This window comes from Centrocercus urophasianus, unplaced genomic scaffold (genome assembly GCF_019232065.1).
Source record: "Centrocercus urophasianus isolate 14NV4802_14NV808 unplaced genomic scaffold, USGS_Curo_1.0 seq_11, whole genome shotgun sequence".
Classification (NCBI taxonomy): Eukaryota; Metazoa; Chordata; class Aves; order Galliformes; family Phasianidae; genus Centrocercus; species Centrocercus urophasianus.
The window spans coordinates 57,118,470-57,136,304 of record NW_024884253.1 but is presented as its reverse complement, the minus strand read 5'-3'; the positions used below and the strand labels follow the sequence as shown (position 1 = coordinate 57,136,304).

At 45.1% G+C, this 17,835-nt stretch overlaps 1 protein-coding gene across 1 annotated transcript in view; it reads right to left on the bottom strand.

The window, feature by feature from the left end:
* Nucleotides 1-16,231, bottom strand: part of PARD6G (par-6 family cell polarity regulator gamma) — a 56,860-nt gene extending 40,629 nt beyond the window's left edge. Inside the window, exons 1-2 of the mRNA XM_042839899.1 lie at nt 16,149-16,231; nt 5,375-5,597 (exon numbers count right to left, since the gene is read on the bottom strand). Coding sequence (XP_042695833.1) covers nt 5,375-5,597; nt 16,149-16,220 — 295 coding nt within the window. The 5' untranslated portion in view covers nt 16,221-16,231. The remainder of the gene's footprint in view (nt 1-5,374; nt 5,598-16,148) is intronic.
* Nucleotides 16,232-17,835: the final 1,604 nt, after the last annotated feature.

The following is a 17,835-nucleotide window of genomic DNA, read 5'->3' as shown; positions in this document are numbered from 1 at the left end:
TGTGATTCCTATGATTTTATGAAACAAGAAAGCTAAACACAGATGTTGGTACTTTAAGCAAAGCAGAACTTTGCCAGGTAAATAAACTGTAGAGCTATGAACTGCATCTGCACATGAAGAAGAGACTTCGCACTGCGTGGCACAGCAGTTTGAACACATTAGTCACTGCACGCTGCTGAGGAAAAATAGCATCTTCCAAATTGGTTAAAACAAGCCATGTTCAACACCAGATCCAAAAGCCTGCCTGGTAAATGCACATTTCTTGCTGCTGACTTTGGATTAAGTTTTAAGTGAGCACTGGGGGTAGACTGCAGCTCTAGCCACTCTTATAGAAAGTCAAGGTCTGGTGTTCAATGTACTGGTTTACTGTTACCATAGCAGATTATTAAAATACAAGTACAGCAAAACAAAACAAAGGTACTACAAGACATCGGCCTTCACTAGCTTCAGGCCACCTCAATTAACAGCTGCAGTTTGTTTGTGGCATCAACTATTATGTTATGCTCTGTTCTGGTTAGCTTTATAGAGTGTCTTAGGATTAGTTGCTCTGTTAGAAAGTTCTTTAGCTTCTTAAGGTTTTTGCTGTTTCTTTTACGTGCCTGTAGGAAGTCTAATACCTGGTACAACGTACAGAAATGCCGAACCAGCAACTGACAGGTCAGAATTCCAGCTGTCTTCCATCTGTAGGAAACCATTCAAACTTTTAGAAAGTTTTAAAGTTAACTCCATTAATGGAAAGACTGCAAATTTGATCTGTAGCGTGCTTTAGGCTTGATAAAGGTTCCCAACATGCATTGGTTCGCTGTTATTTTTATGGAAGTTGCTTAAGAGCTGTAGCAATACACTTGCTGACTCATACAATCAACAGCTGTACTCACACAACAGCCACAATTCCAGTTCCTGCTGACACTCTACACATCTCCTCAAGACTGCCTGAATATTTAAACAAGTTTGTTGTTTTTTTTTTTTCTCCAAACCCCAACTCCTTCAGGTATTCTTTCAGAACTGCTCTGCCAAGAGAGATACTTCTATGCCTGTACTACCGACTCAGAAAAACCGTGATGCTTACAGAAGCTCAGCAAAGAAAGCAGAAGTCTAAAACCTCAAAACATCATCAGAACGCACCTCCATCAGTGATGGGGAAAAAAACAAAACAGTCCCAACAAAGAATAGTTAATGTGACCTCAGCCTGGGATCAAGAGGGGAACAAGCTGCTCACAAGCTTTCTCACATGCTTTGCTACTTTCACTGCAGCAGTTCTTATGTTACTGCCCATGCAATCCTACAGACTAGTAGGAAGTGAAAGTCTGGTCATCATCAGTCACCCTCACTTCTCCCACAACCCAGCCCGGATTTACAACAGCAAGCCCAACCAGAATTAGAACCAAACATCACACCATTCACTATGCCTGTTGTTCTTCAGCATCACAGACTGGGACCTACCTCCATTGCTTGGGGAAAAAAATGCTGCAGAGTACTTGCAGGGTGATCAGCATCTTCATCCTGCAATACTTTTCAGTTTCTAACCTTACTAGGTTAAGCATGCCACACTGATATATCCAAGCAAATGAGGGAAAATCCTGGAATCTCTTATCTCACAGACCTTCACTAATATCCTTGTGTCTCACTCACAGAATTCAAGGAGCTGTTTCAAGGCAGGTTTATAATGAGAGTCACTGCATTTACAATTATTCCTTTTTAAAAGCCTCCAAAACAGCCTAGTTTGCACACACACTGACTCTGGGAGACAGGTATTACAAACAAGATTTGACAGTCATGTCATTCCATTTAATCATGCAAGGAGAAACGAAATGCATTTGCAATATGTAATACTGATCCCTTTCAGTTTTTCAGGTCTTTGTTTCTGTTTGAACTCACAGCTTAAACATTTTTGCTGTATTCAGAAGACTGCACCTCCCCAGAGCTGTAGTTTAAATCAGACATAAAACAAATGAAGTCTTGAAAAAAACAATAAACAACTGTATCTTCAGATAAGCTCTTCATTCACACAGGTTTCAACTAGAGTACAAGAGTTCAGTTATTGTGGAGTAAGTCAAACAGATCTACAAATTCTTCGCATTGTTCTAGAGTCTTTGGTATATCCATCCTTTCCCCAGCAGCAGGCATCTTCCATGGAGTTCTGGATATGTCTGATATCAATCACAGCCAAGTAAATAAATTCTTGGGCTGGAAGCATCAGCTGATATCAACTGCTATTGTGCTAATGAAGTCAAGAGCCACATCAGCTTACAGCAACTGAGGACACAGCCCATTCTGTAGCCTGGGAAAGCAAGACAAAGAAAAACTGGCTTTTCTTTTTATAGTCTGGTTGTCTAATTAGGATTTCTATCTGCACTGCAATTTGGAGGGAAGAGCAACACATGCTTTCAGCAGATGGATCAGTCTGAGCTGAGTTCACCCAGATCTAACCAGCAGATGTCCTCAGGGCTTAAAGACCCCCAAAAGCATCCAGAGTAACTGTTGCAGGCACACTGGGATTCCAGCTCTGAATAAAAAGGCTGGCTAATAAGCACTGACATCCACTGCCTAGAAGAGGGAACAGTTGCTATGATCCTGAAAATTTTGGGGCTCTTGAGACACGAACAAGAATGAGGACACAGAATAATACAGCTATCTCACACCTAGACATCAGTCTGGCATGTGAGAATCAATCTATGTGACTGGCCTCTGGGGACAAGTTGGGAAAGTACTTTTGAATTAAAGGAGTGCCAGACGAAGCTCAGGTTTAAAAGAAAAAAAAAAAAAAAAACCAACAAGGCAAACAAAAAAACCCTAGCAAATTATTGCTTGATTTTTATGCAAAGAGTAAGCCATCTGCTCTGTCACTCTGCTAACAAACAGTTAAACTCATTTAATGTGATTACTTAACCTACTTGACAAGAGAAAGGATAACCCAGCTATAATCTGGAAAAATAGAATGACTCATCAAGTAGTTGATAAACAGTCCACTCTACTACAAAAAGGCCTGAAGCTCAACTATTCACTCGTTCCATGTCTACGTACTTCTGTCCCCCAAACCCCTCCACTCTGTAACACTGCAGGAACAACCTTTGGCAGCCACCTCCTGGAATTTCTCCCACCAATGGACAGCAATCCATGACCCAGCAGACTTAAGAGTCTGTGCTCTGCAGTCTCCTTCAAAGTCACAGAAGAGGACTGGCTTCATATTTTACTGGCATCCTTGTCAACTTAATTTCCCACCTCCGCAGCCAGAGTTTAGGGTGTGAGCTGAAGCACTGCAGACACACCACATTCCCCTGGATGGCACAGTGGTTTCCTGCTCTCTGGGAAAGGTGCCTAGCACATTGCTCCCCTGCACAGCTCTCCAGCAGAAGGGCCAGCACTGCTTCAAGGAAAGCAGGGGGCGGGAGGTCTGATGGAGAAAAGGAGGAAGAGGAACAAGATTCCAGGAACCCATGCTAATTTTGAAGGGAACAATTTCTCAAGGTTGTTTCCCATACAAGGAAACGTGGATGCTTCCAAACCACCTTGGACAAGTATGTGTCTCAAGTGTTAACCACAGGAGTCCCATATTAAAAGGTGCCATTAATCAAAGGGACTGACCAGAATTCATTTTGGCTTTAGAGGGAGCACAGGAGAATGCACGTTGGAAAAGCTTTCAGGCATTGCCACATGTAGAGAAGCACTGATTTGTCTTTCCTCTTATATAAGCTTCCTTTTTGAGTCAGCGTAATTCTTTCCACTAAAATTTAAAATTAAAAAAAAAAAAAAAATTAAATTAAAATTTAAAATTAAAAAAAAAAAAAAAAAAAAGAGGGAAATGCTGTATTTTTCCACTACGGTTAAAAGTTAAAAACCTTTACCCATAGCACACTACCTCTTACTGAATAATGGGAGAGCACTTTTTCCACACCTAACCAATTTTTCGTTCCTTTGCTTCCTTGTGTGACCAGCAGTTGTGTTTCGACTCCTCTCTCAGCACAGCTAGGGATACTCAACTTCCAGTGGTCTGCACAGAGCAAGAACAGCCACATTTTGAATGGGATTGATCCAGAGGCACATGAATGAACTTGAACTGAAGCAGGCATGACAAAATCATGCAAGCAACTTCTTATGACTTAACCCACCATGAACATTCAAGCCCTAACAGGCATTGCAGGAAGGAGATATAAGAGGGTTTATCATCTGACTTGGCATTTCCTGTATGAGAAAGGAGAGACAGCAACTCAAGTCCTCTCTAACAGACATTCCCACTCATACAACAGACACACAAACAAACAAAACTTGTCTAGGTTTAGATCTAAAAGGAGGCAGATAACACACTCTGAATGGGGAGGGCCACAGAGATCTCTGTATCTGATGACACCAAATTAAACTGCACACTAAATTAGCTCCTATCAGTGAGCAGGCTGGAGCCCCTTGCCAAATCCTAATCAGCACAAAACCCAAGCAGCAGAGTCCAGCTCCAGAGTGTTCCAAGTCACAGACGAGGTCCCATTTCTGACTCTGCTACCGATGCGAGTTTAATTCCTAAACCTGTTTCAGACACTACGTGTCTGAAAACACTGTGGAAGCAGTGTTAACATGGCATCAGGTTCCTGTGGGATTTAATGAGTTCTGTGGGAAGACACCTTGTCTGAAGCAACTGTCAAACACAGTCTCTGGGGGGAAGGTAGAGAATAGTTTCAGTTATCTGCAATAAAAGCTTTACAAGAATAACACACAGCAGCTTAAACCTGAACTCACTGTGACATTCAGGCAATTCTGCCCAATGCTCGATTTAAAAATCAGGAAAAAAAAAATTAAGTCATTTACATAAGGACAGAGGGGAGATCATCTGTTTGCACATCAGAGTCAAACAAGACTTCGTTTGCAGCGTAACTTTTTTCTTCCCCTCTTACATACCTATATATCTTTCAGTTTATACACTACACAGACGTGAATATTTGAGTATGATGTTACTATCACGATGGATCATAGAATGGTCTGGGAGGAAAAGGACCACAACGATCATCTATTTTCAAACCCCTGCCACGTGCAGGGTCGGTAACCACTAGACCAGGGATTTCTAAATGCGTTGCAGTAATACAGTACTATAATCCCCCTCCCACAATCAGGCAGAGCAGCACTACTGGCTGCAGTGATAACAGAGCACAGACAGCATGAGGCACATTCACCTGGGAAAAGAAGGGTCTTGGGGTGATACCCAGATACCATACTTCTACTTCCACTGACACCACACCACTTCGGCACATCATAACAAAGTGCCTGAAGGAGCAGCCTGCAACCCTGAGAGAAGATCCCAAGCTCCTCTTACATCACCCCAGCCTTTAAATGAGGGCCACCTTGTACCAGCATTTTTCAGTACACTGAAATGAGAATCACGTCTTACCTTGTCTTTGTATAAAAACCCTGAGCAGCGGATGAGCACTTGAAACAGCCTTGAAAAAGTTGTCATCGTTATTAATAGGGAGAAGGTCTCCATGCACATCAGCATATCCAATCATCACTTCCAGGTTGGCTATGTGATGAATATGAAGAATTAGTTTATAGAAGTCTTCAAACTTTCCTGGCTTGTAGCGGTCTAGGGAGAATCTTCTGAACTCTGCCCCAAACTGCAAGAGAAAACAAAGAGTATCTGCTTTCAGACATCACCAAAGCACAATGTCTTAGCTTGGCGCTTAAACACAGTGCCCATGATCTTTCCTTTCTATACATATCAGTGCTTTCTGGTCTACAAACACCCTATTAAGCCCCCCTGTTAGCATATAACCACAGCTACCAAGACACCACCCTGCCTGACAATAGATATGCTTTCACATGCCACCTTAATATCTGAAGATACACACTAAGTTCTCATCCCAGAGGATTACGTTGGTAGGATTCAACTCTGAAGCGCCATCATTATCATCACGATCTCAGACATTCACAGAACAAGTTTCTCTGAAGCAGAAGTGCTCACTCTACTGCTTTCAAAAGAAGTTCCTCAGCTTTCAAACAACCTTAATAAAAATTCTTTGCATGCTTTCCATCAATACCACTGGGATCCCAACCACGATACTTCTTAGCGCGGTATGTAAGCACACAGCCTGCTATTAGGAAGTTACACTCACTCTACATGCCCCCAAAATTTCCTGGCATCCATACAGAATGAGCAAAGTCCTTCAAGTGTGTTTCTACAGGTTTAATTTTTCCGTCACTCCATTGGTTTCTAGTTTTGAAGCTTTACAAGTGAGTTAAAAAAAAATTAAAAATCCAGGAGAGATGGTTTGGCACAGAACAATTTAATGTGTTTTAAATACATGAAGTTATTTTAAATAAGTCAAAAAGTGATTGTATTAAAGACTTTAATTAGCCTTACTTCTGATATCAGAAAGTGAGTATGCTAAGAACAGGAGGAAACTATCAGATTCTCCAGTCTTAGAAATGAATGGCGTGAAAAATCAGGCATCCAGCTAAACCAACAAGACAACTGTCTGGTACGTTTCTTTCCCTAACTTAGATCATTTAGTGCTAGTGTTTATCAACTGAACCTCTTCATCACACTCATTTCTGAAAACATTTAAATATAAATCCAGGAATAAGGCAGTGACTGGCATCTCACAGAAGTTCTCATTTGCAAAGTCAGTCAATGCCAGGCAAGAGACCACAGACAAAAGAAAACAAAAAGCATCCAAACAAAAAGATCAAAGAAAACTGAGAACTTTTTGTAAGTTCTTTCTCAAAGCAGAGGCTCTCAGTTGTTAAATCAACTTACACATGCAAGCCACTCTTTTGCTGAGGATAACAAAAGTATGAATCATCACCAGAACCATATTTATTCGAGGGGGGGAAAAAAAGCCCTGCTAGCTTTTGGGTGCAAGCATGTTCTCAAATTACTTCCGCAGTTATGAAAATCCCACTCTTCAGCATCAAAGCCTAGTTGTGATCATCTGAAAGCTCGTTTAGTCAAATTAAGCTGCTTGTTTGTAATATTAACTGCTAGTTCCAGTTTGGATTTCAATTCAGAGTGCCCATCATAATGCACAAAAGCCAAACAAACCACAGCTGGTTCCAATGGAAGAAAAAAAGTCTCTTTGTCCTCAACCCCCACTCCTCTGTGAAGAAACATCCAAGTGACATCTTACTCTTTCAGTTTAAAATATGTCAATAGGAAAGTCGACATCTTCATTTGAACAGTATCTAAAAGTTTTTCTTTAGGTATGAAAGAAGTCACATTCACCTGACAAGTTAAGCACTTACAGAGCAAGCTTAAGAGGCAGCAACAAAATCTCCTGTAAGTCTTGTTTACAGCTACACTCCTCAGCACACCTGAACACAGCATCCCTTTAGCCAAAGCAACATTCCCTGGGTACAAGTCCCAGCAAACACTCAGTTACCAAGCAGGGCACTTAGCCCCACAAACAGGCATGGCACTCACTCACCCCAGCCTACAAAACACCTGGATGTCTGCCTTGGTGAGCCTGTGGGTCCTGATGCGCCCAGCGCTAGGAACACCACCTTCAGGAGAAAAGTGACATGGGAAAGGAGAGAAGAAGCAAGGACAGCTATTACAACCCCAGGCTGAGCTTAGGCTGCTACAGGAGCGGCAGGCATCAGTGAGGAGACCAGGCCTCCTAGCCTAGGCCCTGCAGGAAGCATGTTCTGAGGCACATCAGGTATCTGTGGAAGGCAACACGGAGTACTGGCACACCATAGGGATCCTACTGCAGAACTGGGGTACTGAGGGCTGATACTAACACTGCGTAGCCAAATCAACTTGTTCAGCCTTGGGAGAGCCAAGAGTCAAACTCTTTTGTGTAGGAGAATGACAGCAATAAACTAGCGTATGAGATTTCACATGTCTCTGCATGAAGCAGCCCTTCAAGGCAAGGGAGCTGGAAGGCGACTCCGCAGAGGGGAAGGAAGTCCCTTCAGAAGGGATTTAAACGGAAATGCAGATGACGTTTTGTTGTTTAAAGGCTAGCATTGCTGTAGTTGTAGCTTAGCTGATTAATATACCCTGGGCACATGCACAGGCAGCAACCATTGTCAGCGGGTCCTTTCAGAGGAGGGTAAAAAATGCTTCAGCAGTGACCGCTCATTCATCATCCCTAATGAGGCTGATAGAGAGTATCACAGTAATAATAGGTTTTGCAGTACCACACAGCTAGGAGACCGGGTGCTCTGCATTGTATTCAGCCAGGATTTCAAGATAGCACCCACCACGTATCTTCCAGAAACTTCAAATTCTGAAGGCTTTTCAAAGACTGTCACGATGGCTATCTGCTTTTCTAAGCTACAAAGTTCATCTTTAGTCTATCACTCCAATGAAAGAGACACAAGCACTGGTGTTTGCTAGCACAGTCTCTGCCAGAACAATACTGTATTACACTGTTTGACAAACTAACAGTTTTAACAAGCAGATTACTTTTCTATAATGAAGTAAATGATTCTGACCTTTTTATCTAATGCAAATACTGCATCTACTATTGCAAAAGTCAGAGGGCAGGAAAGCCCAAGGGAACTTAAATGAATTTAGTCTAACAGAGCTAATTATGTTGTGGAGGGGGGGAAGGGAGAAGAAAAAACTAAAAAGAATTGTCAACTTGGCTTTACAAAGAATACGCTCTGTCCTAAGTTCCTCCGAAGTATCTGCCAGCCACTGTACTTGCTGTCTGCAACTAGATGACCAAAAGCATCCAAAACAAATGCCATGCAGTATGCAGGAGCCCTGAGCAAAACCAGAGGCCAAGAAAAACAATTACAAGAAAAGGAAAAAAGTGTTCTGATGAATTACAGAAAAGAAGAAAGTCACAGCCAGCTGACCAAAACTTAGATGGGCTCCTAACAGCAATCAAGCTCTTTTTAAAAAACTTTTCTAAAAAGAGGGTGGGGTGCAGCAGTGAGGGTAGAAAGGAACAGGATTTTGAGGTCTGCTTCCACACAGTGCTGCTATTTTGTGAAACAAAACAGAGGAGTTTTCTGCAAGACAAAGTGACCTTTTCATTTTTCAGAAAAGGTGATTTCAAAAAATTTATGGGGTTATAAGAAAAAGTGCTATGTTTATGAGATGCTATCCCTCTGGCTTATTGCTAGCTTTGAGTTTAAGCTATTGTAATAAGAGAACATCAGAGAACGACATTTAGCAATAAACATGAATTACATTAACCACTTACTTCTCCCACAAAGTATCAGGGACAGAAAGAAAAACAAACACTCCCATCCATGCACAGACTGTAATTTCTGCTTACCCATGAGATTTTCAGAATGAAGACTACCTGACCAGGGCAACTTTATCAGTAAGAAGGAGGGAAGACCAAAAGTAAATGGTTTTGTACCAGGTGGTTTCAACTGGGCCCTGAGCTCAGCTGTCATCCTTCTGTCTTCCCGTTTCTCCCACAGCCATGTCTTCCCCAACTCACTCAGCACTCTTTTGCACTGCTCTCCATCTCACTCCGGTCATCTCTGTGCAAGATGTCACCAACCAAGCAGATGCTCTCTGCAACAAGTTCTCGTCTTGCCTTCTGCCACCTGCCCTAAAGCAGCTCTGCTCCATCCCAACCATCAAGCTGGTGGGAAATTGGGCATTTTGCATTCTGTTGAGCCCCCTGCTCACCATTTACCATTTCTTCGCAGAGGTGATCAGGAGAACAAAATTGCCCCTCTGTGTTTGATCCTCACATGAACTACATTACAGATATTTTTTACTACTTCAACCTCAAAGTTTTTTCCTGGTTGGCATTATGCTGTTACTCTTCTCTCCCTTATAGCCTCCCCTGTCACTCCCCAATAAATAACAGCCATGCTCTACTATCTACAGTTCTTATCCTCCCCCATCCCCAATGGTTCCCCTTCACTTCCATAGTACTTCAACACAACAATTTCTACTTCTTTGACTTTCATTTACAAAGGCAGCATTCACCTCTCCTACCTTCTCCAGTCCCTGACAATCTTTCTCCCTCCACAGCTTGGCAGACAAGTTTGCCTCCTGCCTGACCACATCTCTCAGACCAACACCTCTCCATGAGATGTGCCACCCTTGCCATCTCATACAGATTCTGTTCAGAGAATCTCAACCATCAGCACAAGGGTAAATTGAGCCACACTATGTACACCCTTTTCCCTTCCTCACCTAAATTCTTCATCACTGAACACAAGAACCTCACACAGCCTCCCCTAGCACCTGCAACTTTTGTACCACCCTTCATGGAGGAACCACAGATCTATGTTAGCTACCTTCAGACCTTTTCTGCCCAATGTCTGAAACCCACAAACACATACCATTACACTCCTGCTTGACTGGTCTGTGCTTTTCAGTGGCCTTCCTAAGCACCATTTTGCCACATCACCATCTAACAAAAGATATTTTTTCCCAGCCTGTTCCTTTGAAGACACCCTCTTTGTCACCCCCACACCTCCCACCCCCCATTCCTCTACCCCCCACCCCCGCTCCAGTAACTTTCTCAATTAGGGTCACCAGCCTAACTGCCCTCTCTGCTTCAGCTCACGATAAACATCTTCAAATCCACGCTGCTGTCCTACTTCATGCAGCTGTTGTTCACAACAAAGCCTTTAAAAAGAAAGAAATATTTGCCTTACATGGCTGTTCTCCCCATCTAGAAAGGAATCTCTTCCAGTTTCCTAATTTCAAGGATGAACCAAAGCCTGCTTGCAAAGGATGTGGAGCAAACTGATCCTGTATTTTCAAGAGCACTGCTCAACATGCACCCCATGCACCATCAAGCCTTAGCACAATTACAGCACAGGAAGCAGGCATCCATGGCATGCCACCATCAGCACAAGGCAAAAAGAAGCAGCTGGCCCCTTGCCACCCGCAGGACAAAGCAGCACTGAGTCAGGAGACCTGGTATTACACACTGCCAGCAGCACACAAGCCTGCAGGCAGACAGGCAGCCCTACACTAGTACAGGTCTCCAGCCAGAGCGAACCACTTTCCCACCATTTTCTAAGTGATGTAACCAGTAAGGGCTCTGGCTGGTAGCAAACTCATTTAAGACCCTTTTAGTTTCTGCCAGAGCTCTCCACAGCCACCAGCAGCTGCAGAGGAGCAATGTGATACACAGGCACACCTTACCAGACCTGACAGGGAAGCAGGAGGATGGCCCCAGGCTGGGTGGCCCTGGGGCTGGTACAACGCACCCTGCCCCAGACATCCCTGCCTCAATTAACTGCAGGAATTTCCAATGGGAGCGGCACTAACTGTGCTGGGAGACCTTGCCTTCACTTCCAGGGAGGGAATGTCTCAGGAGGTACATTTCATCCTTAACTTCTGGCTGCACTGTAAATGTAATTAGGGGCAAGCAATCAATCTTTGGGAGAGTGTTTCTTGGTTAGTAAAAGCGCACACAAAGGCATGATAAGGCACTACTGAGGAAAGCGCTATTAATTGCAGCCCTGAAGAACTTCTCAGAGGTGGCTGGTCCTGCAGGCTGCCAGATGGAGCCTCCACAGGTATTTTAGCCTGCAACAGAAGACATTCCTTTCTGACTCCAGCTGTAAACAGCTTTTCAACTTTAAAGAGCATCCCAGCAAATTAAAGGTCCGTTGTTCTGTGGCCTTCAGGACAGTTTCAGTGTGGCGAGACGGAAATCTAGAAGACGACTCCATAAGACAGGCTTGTTGGATGGAATTTCAAGCAGATCAGGAATTCCTAAGTCACTAGCATAAAAGTGACCACAAAAGCAAGGGTGAGAACCTGGAGGTGGATCAAGCACAGGAGAGTATGGGAAATGCCAAAACACAAGGTAGCAGAACCACTGCAGAATGGTTCTCTTTGCAGCTGGGAAGTTTGGCTTCTTACCTGTGAAAGGCACTGAGCAAGCACAGGGCTCAGCTGATGGATGGTAACTTGTTAAGCTGCAGTCACTTTCTCTCAAATGACCTAACATTCAAAGACAGACCTCAGTTTATCAAGCATGACCGCTTCAGAGAATTATCCTGCTAGGGAAAACAAGGAGTCGTAATAATAGAGTAATCAGCAGTTTAGCAAATGCTGCTTAGTACAATGCAATAACCACTGTACGTACAGTCAAAAGCCCTGCAAGCTGGGAGGGAAGGGAACAAGGGAAAGACCTCTTCAAAGACTGATGTTCAAAGGCTAAGTATCTACTGTTGATACATTTTACAAAAATCCAGACTGACTTGAGCTGATGTTGCTGTGGCATAACGTCCTCATTTTGAAAAGGGAAGCTCTGTGGTTTTCTGAGACCATGCCACATTTGTTTTGCATGTAATCAAATATTTTGAAGCTCCAAACCAGCAGTTCAAACATCTGGTCGTTGAGTTTTTCACTGCGCTTATTTTCATTGTGTTCTAGGTATGATAAATAGGATCCTAACTTGGAAGAAACTAAAGTACTACTTAAAAACACAAAGCAGGCTTGAAGACTTTTTAAACATACAGGATTTTCAGCTTTCTCATCATTTTTGAAGCATGTAACACATGGAAAACATCCCTTGAACTCCAAAAGGCCTGTACAACTCTCAGAGTTAGAGTGAGATCAGTAAAAGTGCACAAGGCTGGGAAATATGATCTGTAGGCCTCTCTTACTAAGCTAACTTGAGAGAGAAGCAGCAGAACTTTACAATCTCTTCGCACAGAAATGGCGTAAGTTTGTTCTTATCTCTACTGACACAGATTGCTAAGGTATCTGAACCGTACCAGCAACTTTTGGAGGAAAAAGAAAGGATGCTGAAGGTTAAACCAGGTATTTTTACGTAATGGGTACACATACATTTCCAACAAAAGGAGATGACACGAAGGCAGGATAAGGCACTCCAGAGGTGTTAGGCTGTTACACCCAAACAGCAGCTGGGAGGAGAGCTGCTAAAGCACTATCGAGCTCATACGCATGCTCAAGACTTGAAGCCACTATTTTCCCTGTTAGTTACCAGGTAAAAACCCAGAGCACGGTTGACCACAAGCATGCCCTATCCTCAAGGCCCACATCAATCTCACACTCATACTGTGGATACAACAGAATATAGCTGAAAGTTTATTAAAAATCCAGTAGTGGCATTCAGACAGACATCAACATTCAGTGGAACAAAGCAGAAATTAGGTGAGAGAAGAGAGCAAAGGAAATACAGTTATGGTTTACTGGTACATTTATCTTAATGGGCTTGTTTACAGTAGAAGGATGTTAGTCACATTGTTAATTTGTATATCAGCTTGTAGTACAAGAAAACATGACACTATTAACATGGCAGCAGTGTCAAGGTCTACCACCAAGCATCCAAAACAGCACCCGAGTCAGGCAGCTGTACTTTCATAGTCCTCAACTACTGCTCCAAGTTTTCACTCTTCAACAGGCAGCTAAACAAGGTGGCTTTTGTAAAGGATCGTTTTTTTTCAGGCAACTAACTATTTTGAAAACCCGAGAAAGAATTCTTATAGATATATACAGCTTACAGAAAATAATGCAGTTTTTCACTCAACTGGAGGAGAGTGAAAGAACATGGACTACACAGAACTGTAATTAAAGAGGAAGTCTTAGTATTAATGCAGGAATTCCTATTTTATAAGTTCTGGTTCTTCTGTAGGCATACATTCACAAAGAGAGGGGCCTTCAACCTCTCAGTAAAGCTAGAGAGAGAAACGAAGAATAGGTTTGTGATCCAGTGCCAACAGGAAGGATTCTTAATAAAACAAGAATCTCCACACGTTGTTTGCTCTGGAAATCTTGGTGAACGGGAGAGAAAGAGTCATCTGGAAACCTTTTTTTAGAGATTAGAGGTAATTTCTTCAAAGGGAGCAGCCACGCCACTTGTCACCAGACTGGGCGAGTACGAGACACAGGAGAATACACAGCTCTTTCAGGCCTGCAAGATAAAGTGGCTTCAGATCCTGTCTAAAAGGGCTGGAACACTTATTTCGAGCAGCAGGGACAACACCTAGATAACAACTGAGCTTCTAATTTACTCTGTTGAGAAACACTGAAGTAGAGAAAAGGGAGAAGATATAATTACAATTCAATTATTATTTTCCTTTGACATGTGCCAATTTCTAAGCAGGTTTCTCCTTCTCCTTCCTCTCCCATCCAGCAATAAGCTCATAAGTGCTTTGATTATAAGGCCGGCTTCAGGGGCGGAGATGGGGGCAGGACAGGGCCTGAAGGAAGACGGCTCCCTAAAGCACAAGACTCTGCAATTGCAATTACCGTAACTGCCATGTTTGCGAGCAGATGCATGCAGAGGGCTCATATTCCCTCCTCCCCTTCGGAACCTACTGCAAGTCAGTGACCAGGAGACTTCTAAAACATCTTCCATTTGCCCAAAGAAAAAAGCTGGCCTGATGCACACCAGGACACGTTACGCTGTGCCACAAAGCTAGGCTTAGAGACCAGCAGGCAGAGAGTCACTCCCAAATCTCCTGCTGCAAAAACTGCAAGGCATCAGAATAACCATGGACACAGCCATGTCCCCACCTATGGCCACAGGCCTGGCTCGGTCCAGGTTCAGAGCAGCTACAATCCCCTCATCACAGAGCTCACATACTTACTGTGTGTAAGAAAGGCATTTATGAATCAGTGAGCTTAGCCACCATGATGCTCCTTCCCTTTTTTAAAGTTTTTTTTGCTTTTGTTTTTTGTTTTTTTTTTAAAAAAATAATCCTCTTACACACATCAGAAATCTTAAAATTTACAGGTATTTGGGGACTGCTAAACAACTGTTTCATCCAGCACAGTACCAAGGATGTGATAAACTCTCCCATTCCAATAACTACAGGCGCAAACTGATTTCCAAGGTCTTTCTTTTGGAGAACAGAAATAACATTCGGGTATAGCCAGTCCTCAACTAATCCAGAAAGCGTTCTGTTCGTTTTCACAGGAGCCATTTCCACGCAGCGGCCTAACACAACACACCAGCTGGGCGTAGGCAGGAAATCACCTGGCTATCACGCCATAGGCTAAATAAATAAATAAATAAAATTTAGAAGTCAAGTTTGCAGCCTATATGACTCCCCACAGCTCCTCCAGATCTGACTCAACCCACAAGGAGAGGAATGCCTCGCACCATGTGCCAAGGCAATGCTCCCACTGAGCCCCTCCACAACAGAGCCCAGCCCTTTGAAGCCACCCAAGCCCCATAAGCTGGTGGCTGCAACACGGTGCCCAGGAGCAACCAGCCAGGTCCCAGCGCTGCTGCCCGACAGGCACCAACCAACAGCACGCAGACTCAACTTTCTGGTTTTCTGGCAGGCTGGGGCAGGCCTCGTGCTTGCAAAACAGAGGCAACTGACTGCTTGGGAGCTACCAACAGCAGCTTCATCCAGTCCCACACAGCCCCTCATGTGGCACCACTGACCAGAGCTTTTTGCTGGCTCCATCCCCACCACAGTTCAATGGCATAAGAAGGACCCCGTGGGCTTTACGCACAGCAGGACACCACTCAATGAGTACCAAGTAGCTCCCTCTCACCATCCACAACAGTATGCTCACAGCCCCCTACCACCCTGCACCTACACAGGGCTCGCTTACGAGACAGCTGCAGCTGTAAACAGGGCTCTGAGTCTTTGTTATAGGACTCTCTTAAAGCTGTTATTTAGGGAACGAGCTCACGCTATGGATACGTTAAGCTAAACGAAAAGAGTGCAATTCTCACCTATGGCCAGTGCTCTAGATTAGAGTTTACGCGTTTAGGGCACCACTCGGCACTCACTGAACGGGACCACAACTCGCCATAAGTGCAGGGGCCACGTCCCACCTGGGGAGCAGTACAAACTGCCCGGCTGCGGGAGCACGACGGACACCCGTAACCCCGCAACATTTCGGTGGCAGTGAGGACCGAGGCAGCCGAACGCCCCTCGGGCAGCAGCCATCCCGCCGCCGGGCAGGTGACGAGGGCCGGGCAGCCTTCCTGCGCTTCCACGCGCGTTTCCCCACGCGGAGGCGTACCGGCTGAAGCCCCGGCATCCGCAGCACCTGTGAGCGGCCGGGGACACCGAGACGCGTCCGGTCGGCGGCGAGGCAAAACGGAACGGTACCGGGCCGGCGGCGCTCCCCGCACTGCCCCGTCGAGCGAGCGCCGGCGGCGAAACAAAAGATCGAGCGGCGGCGACGGGCACGGGGCCCCTCGCGCCCGCCCGCACCGCCGGGAGCGGAGACCTCGCCTGCCCGCCCTCGGCGCCCCGGGCCGTACGGCCGGCGGCGAGGCCGCGCTCACCTTACTCTTCACTTCCACTGCGCTGCATTCCAGATACCGCAGAGTCTGAGATTTGTTGAAGCTCCGGTTCATCTTCTCGGCGCCGCTGCTGCCGCCCCCCCCCCGCGGGGGTGGGGCTGGTCCTCCGCGGCGCGGCGCGCCGCCGCCTCCACCTCCCCCCGCCGCCCCGCGCGCGGCCGGCGGCACGCGGCGCCCAGCTCCGCTCAGCTCCCAGCCGCTCCGGCCACTTTGTCCCGGCGCGCCAATGAGAGCGGCCGCTCCACCGCGCTCGCGCTCCAGCAGCCGACAGCCGCGCGCCCCCGCTCCGCCGCGGGGGGATGGCGGCCCACGCCCCCGAGCCGCGTAGCCACGCCCGTACGGCTTAACCACGCCCGCTCGGCCGTCTGCCTCCGCCCCGAAGCCTGCGGGTATTCGCAGCCCCGCGGCTCCTGCCCCGAGGCTGGCGTACGCCGACGGGCCCTGGCTGGTTGATAATATTGGTACCTACTACAGTGATAGGATTTGTAATTTTGTGCTTTTGAGCGTGCAGAATATTCATTCTCTCTCTCTCTCTCTCTTTTTTTTAATCCCTTTCTCCCTTGTTATTGCTTTGATTGTTGGTTTTCCATTCTTGACTAAAGGGAAAAACTAATAAGAATGTCTCCCAGTGTCCTTCATTTCAGAAGAAAAACAGAACTCGCTCTCCACCGTCTGTTCAGAAGAAGCTTCTTCTACTTCCACGTGGGATAAAAATTGTGTTTACTCTGTGATTCATAGAATCATAGAATCATTTCAGTCAGAAGGGACCCCTAAATGCCACCTAGTCCAGCTCTTCTGCATTGAGCAGGGACACCTGCAGGCTACATCAGGTTGCTCAGAGCCCAGTCCAGCCTGACCTTGAGTGCCTCCAAGGATGCAGCATCCACCACCACTCATAGAATCCTAGAATCATAGAATTGCTCAGGCTGGAAAAAACCTTCAAGATCGTTAAGTCCAACCGCACTCCAGGCAACCTGTACCACCCTTACTGTAAAGTTGGATATTCTTCCATACATCCAATCTACATCTCCTCTCTCTTAGTTTGGAACCGTTTCCCCTGTCCTATCACAATAGACCCTGCTGAAGAATCTGTCCCCTTCTTTCTCACTGCCCTCCCTTAGATACTAAAAGGCTGCTCTCAGGTCTTGCCTGATTCACTGCCACAGACCATTGAAATTAACACAACCTTCAAGTTCCTGTACCTCAAATAGCACAGCAGAGTTTCCCTGGCCATTGTATGATTTATGGCTTGATAGTAAGAGTAATAGATTGACTTAAAAAAAAAAAAAAAAGGAAGAAAAGAAGAAGAGAAATAGTGAAAGCAGAGGTTCTGGGAAAGGAGATGGAGGTTCATTAATAGTGGTATTGGTTCAGGCCATCCTGTTCAAGAAGCACTGTGTAAATTTTCAGAAAGCTCTTTAGGTCTCTAGGTGGAAGTTGCAGAGAGCAGTTATTTATGAAGTTAGGATGATGACTGTAAACACTTTAAAAATACAGTTGAAATAATTCCCGTGTGCAGGGGCATCTGCCTGCCCCTCTTCCCTGTGCCTCACTTTAGTTGGTCCTATTGCTGAGTAAATTGAAGCATAGTTGTAAGTTGACAAGTTCAGGATACATCTTCTAATTATCCTTGTAATATCAAATAATTTGTATAGTTGACATTATCTTC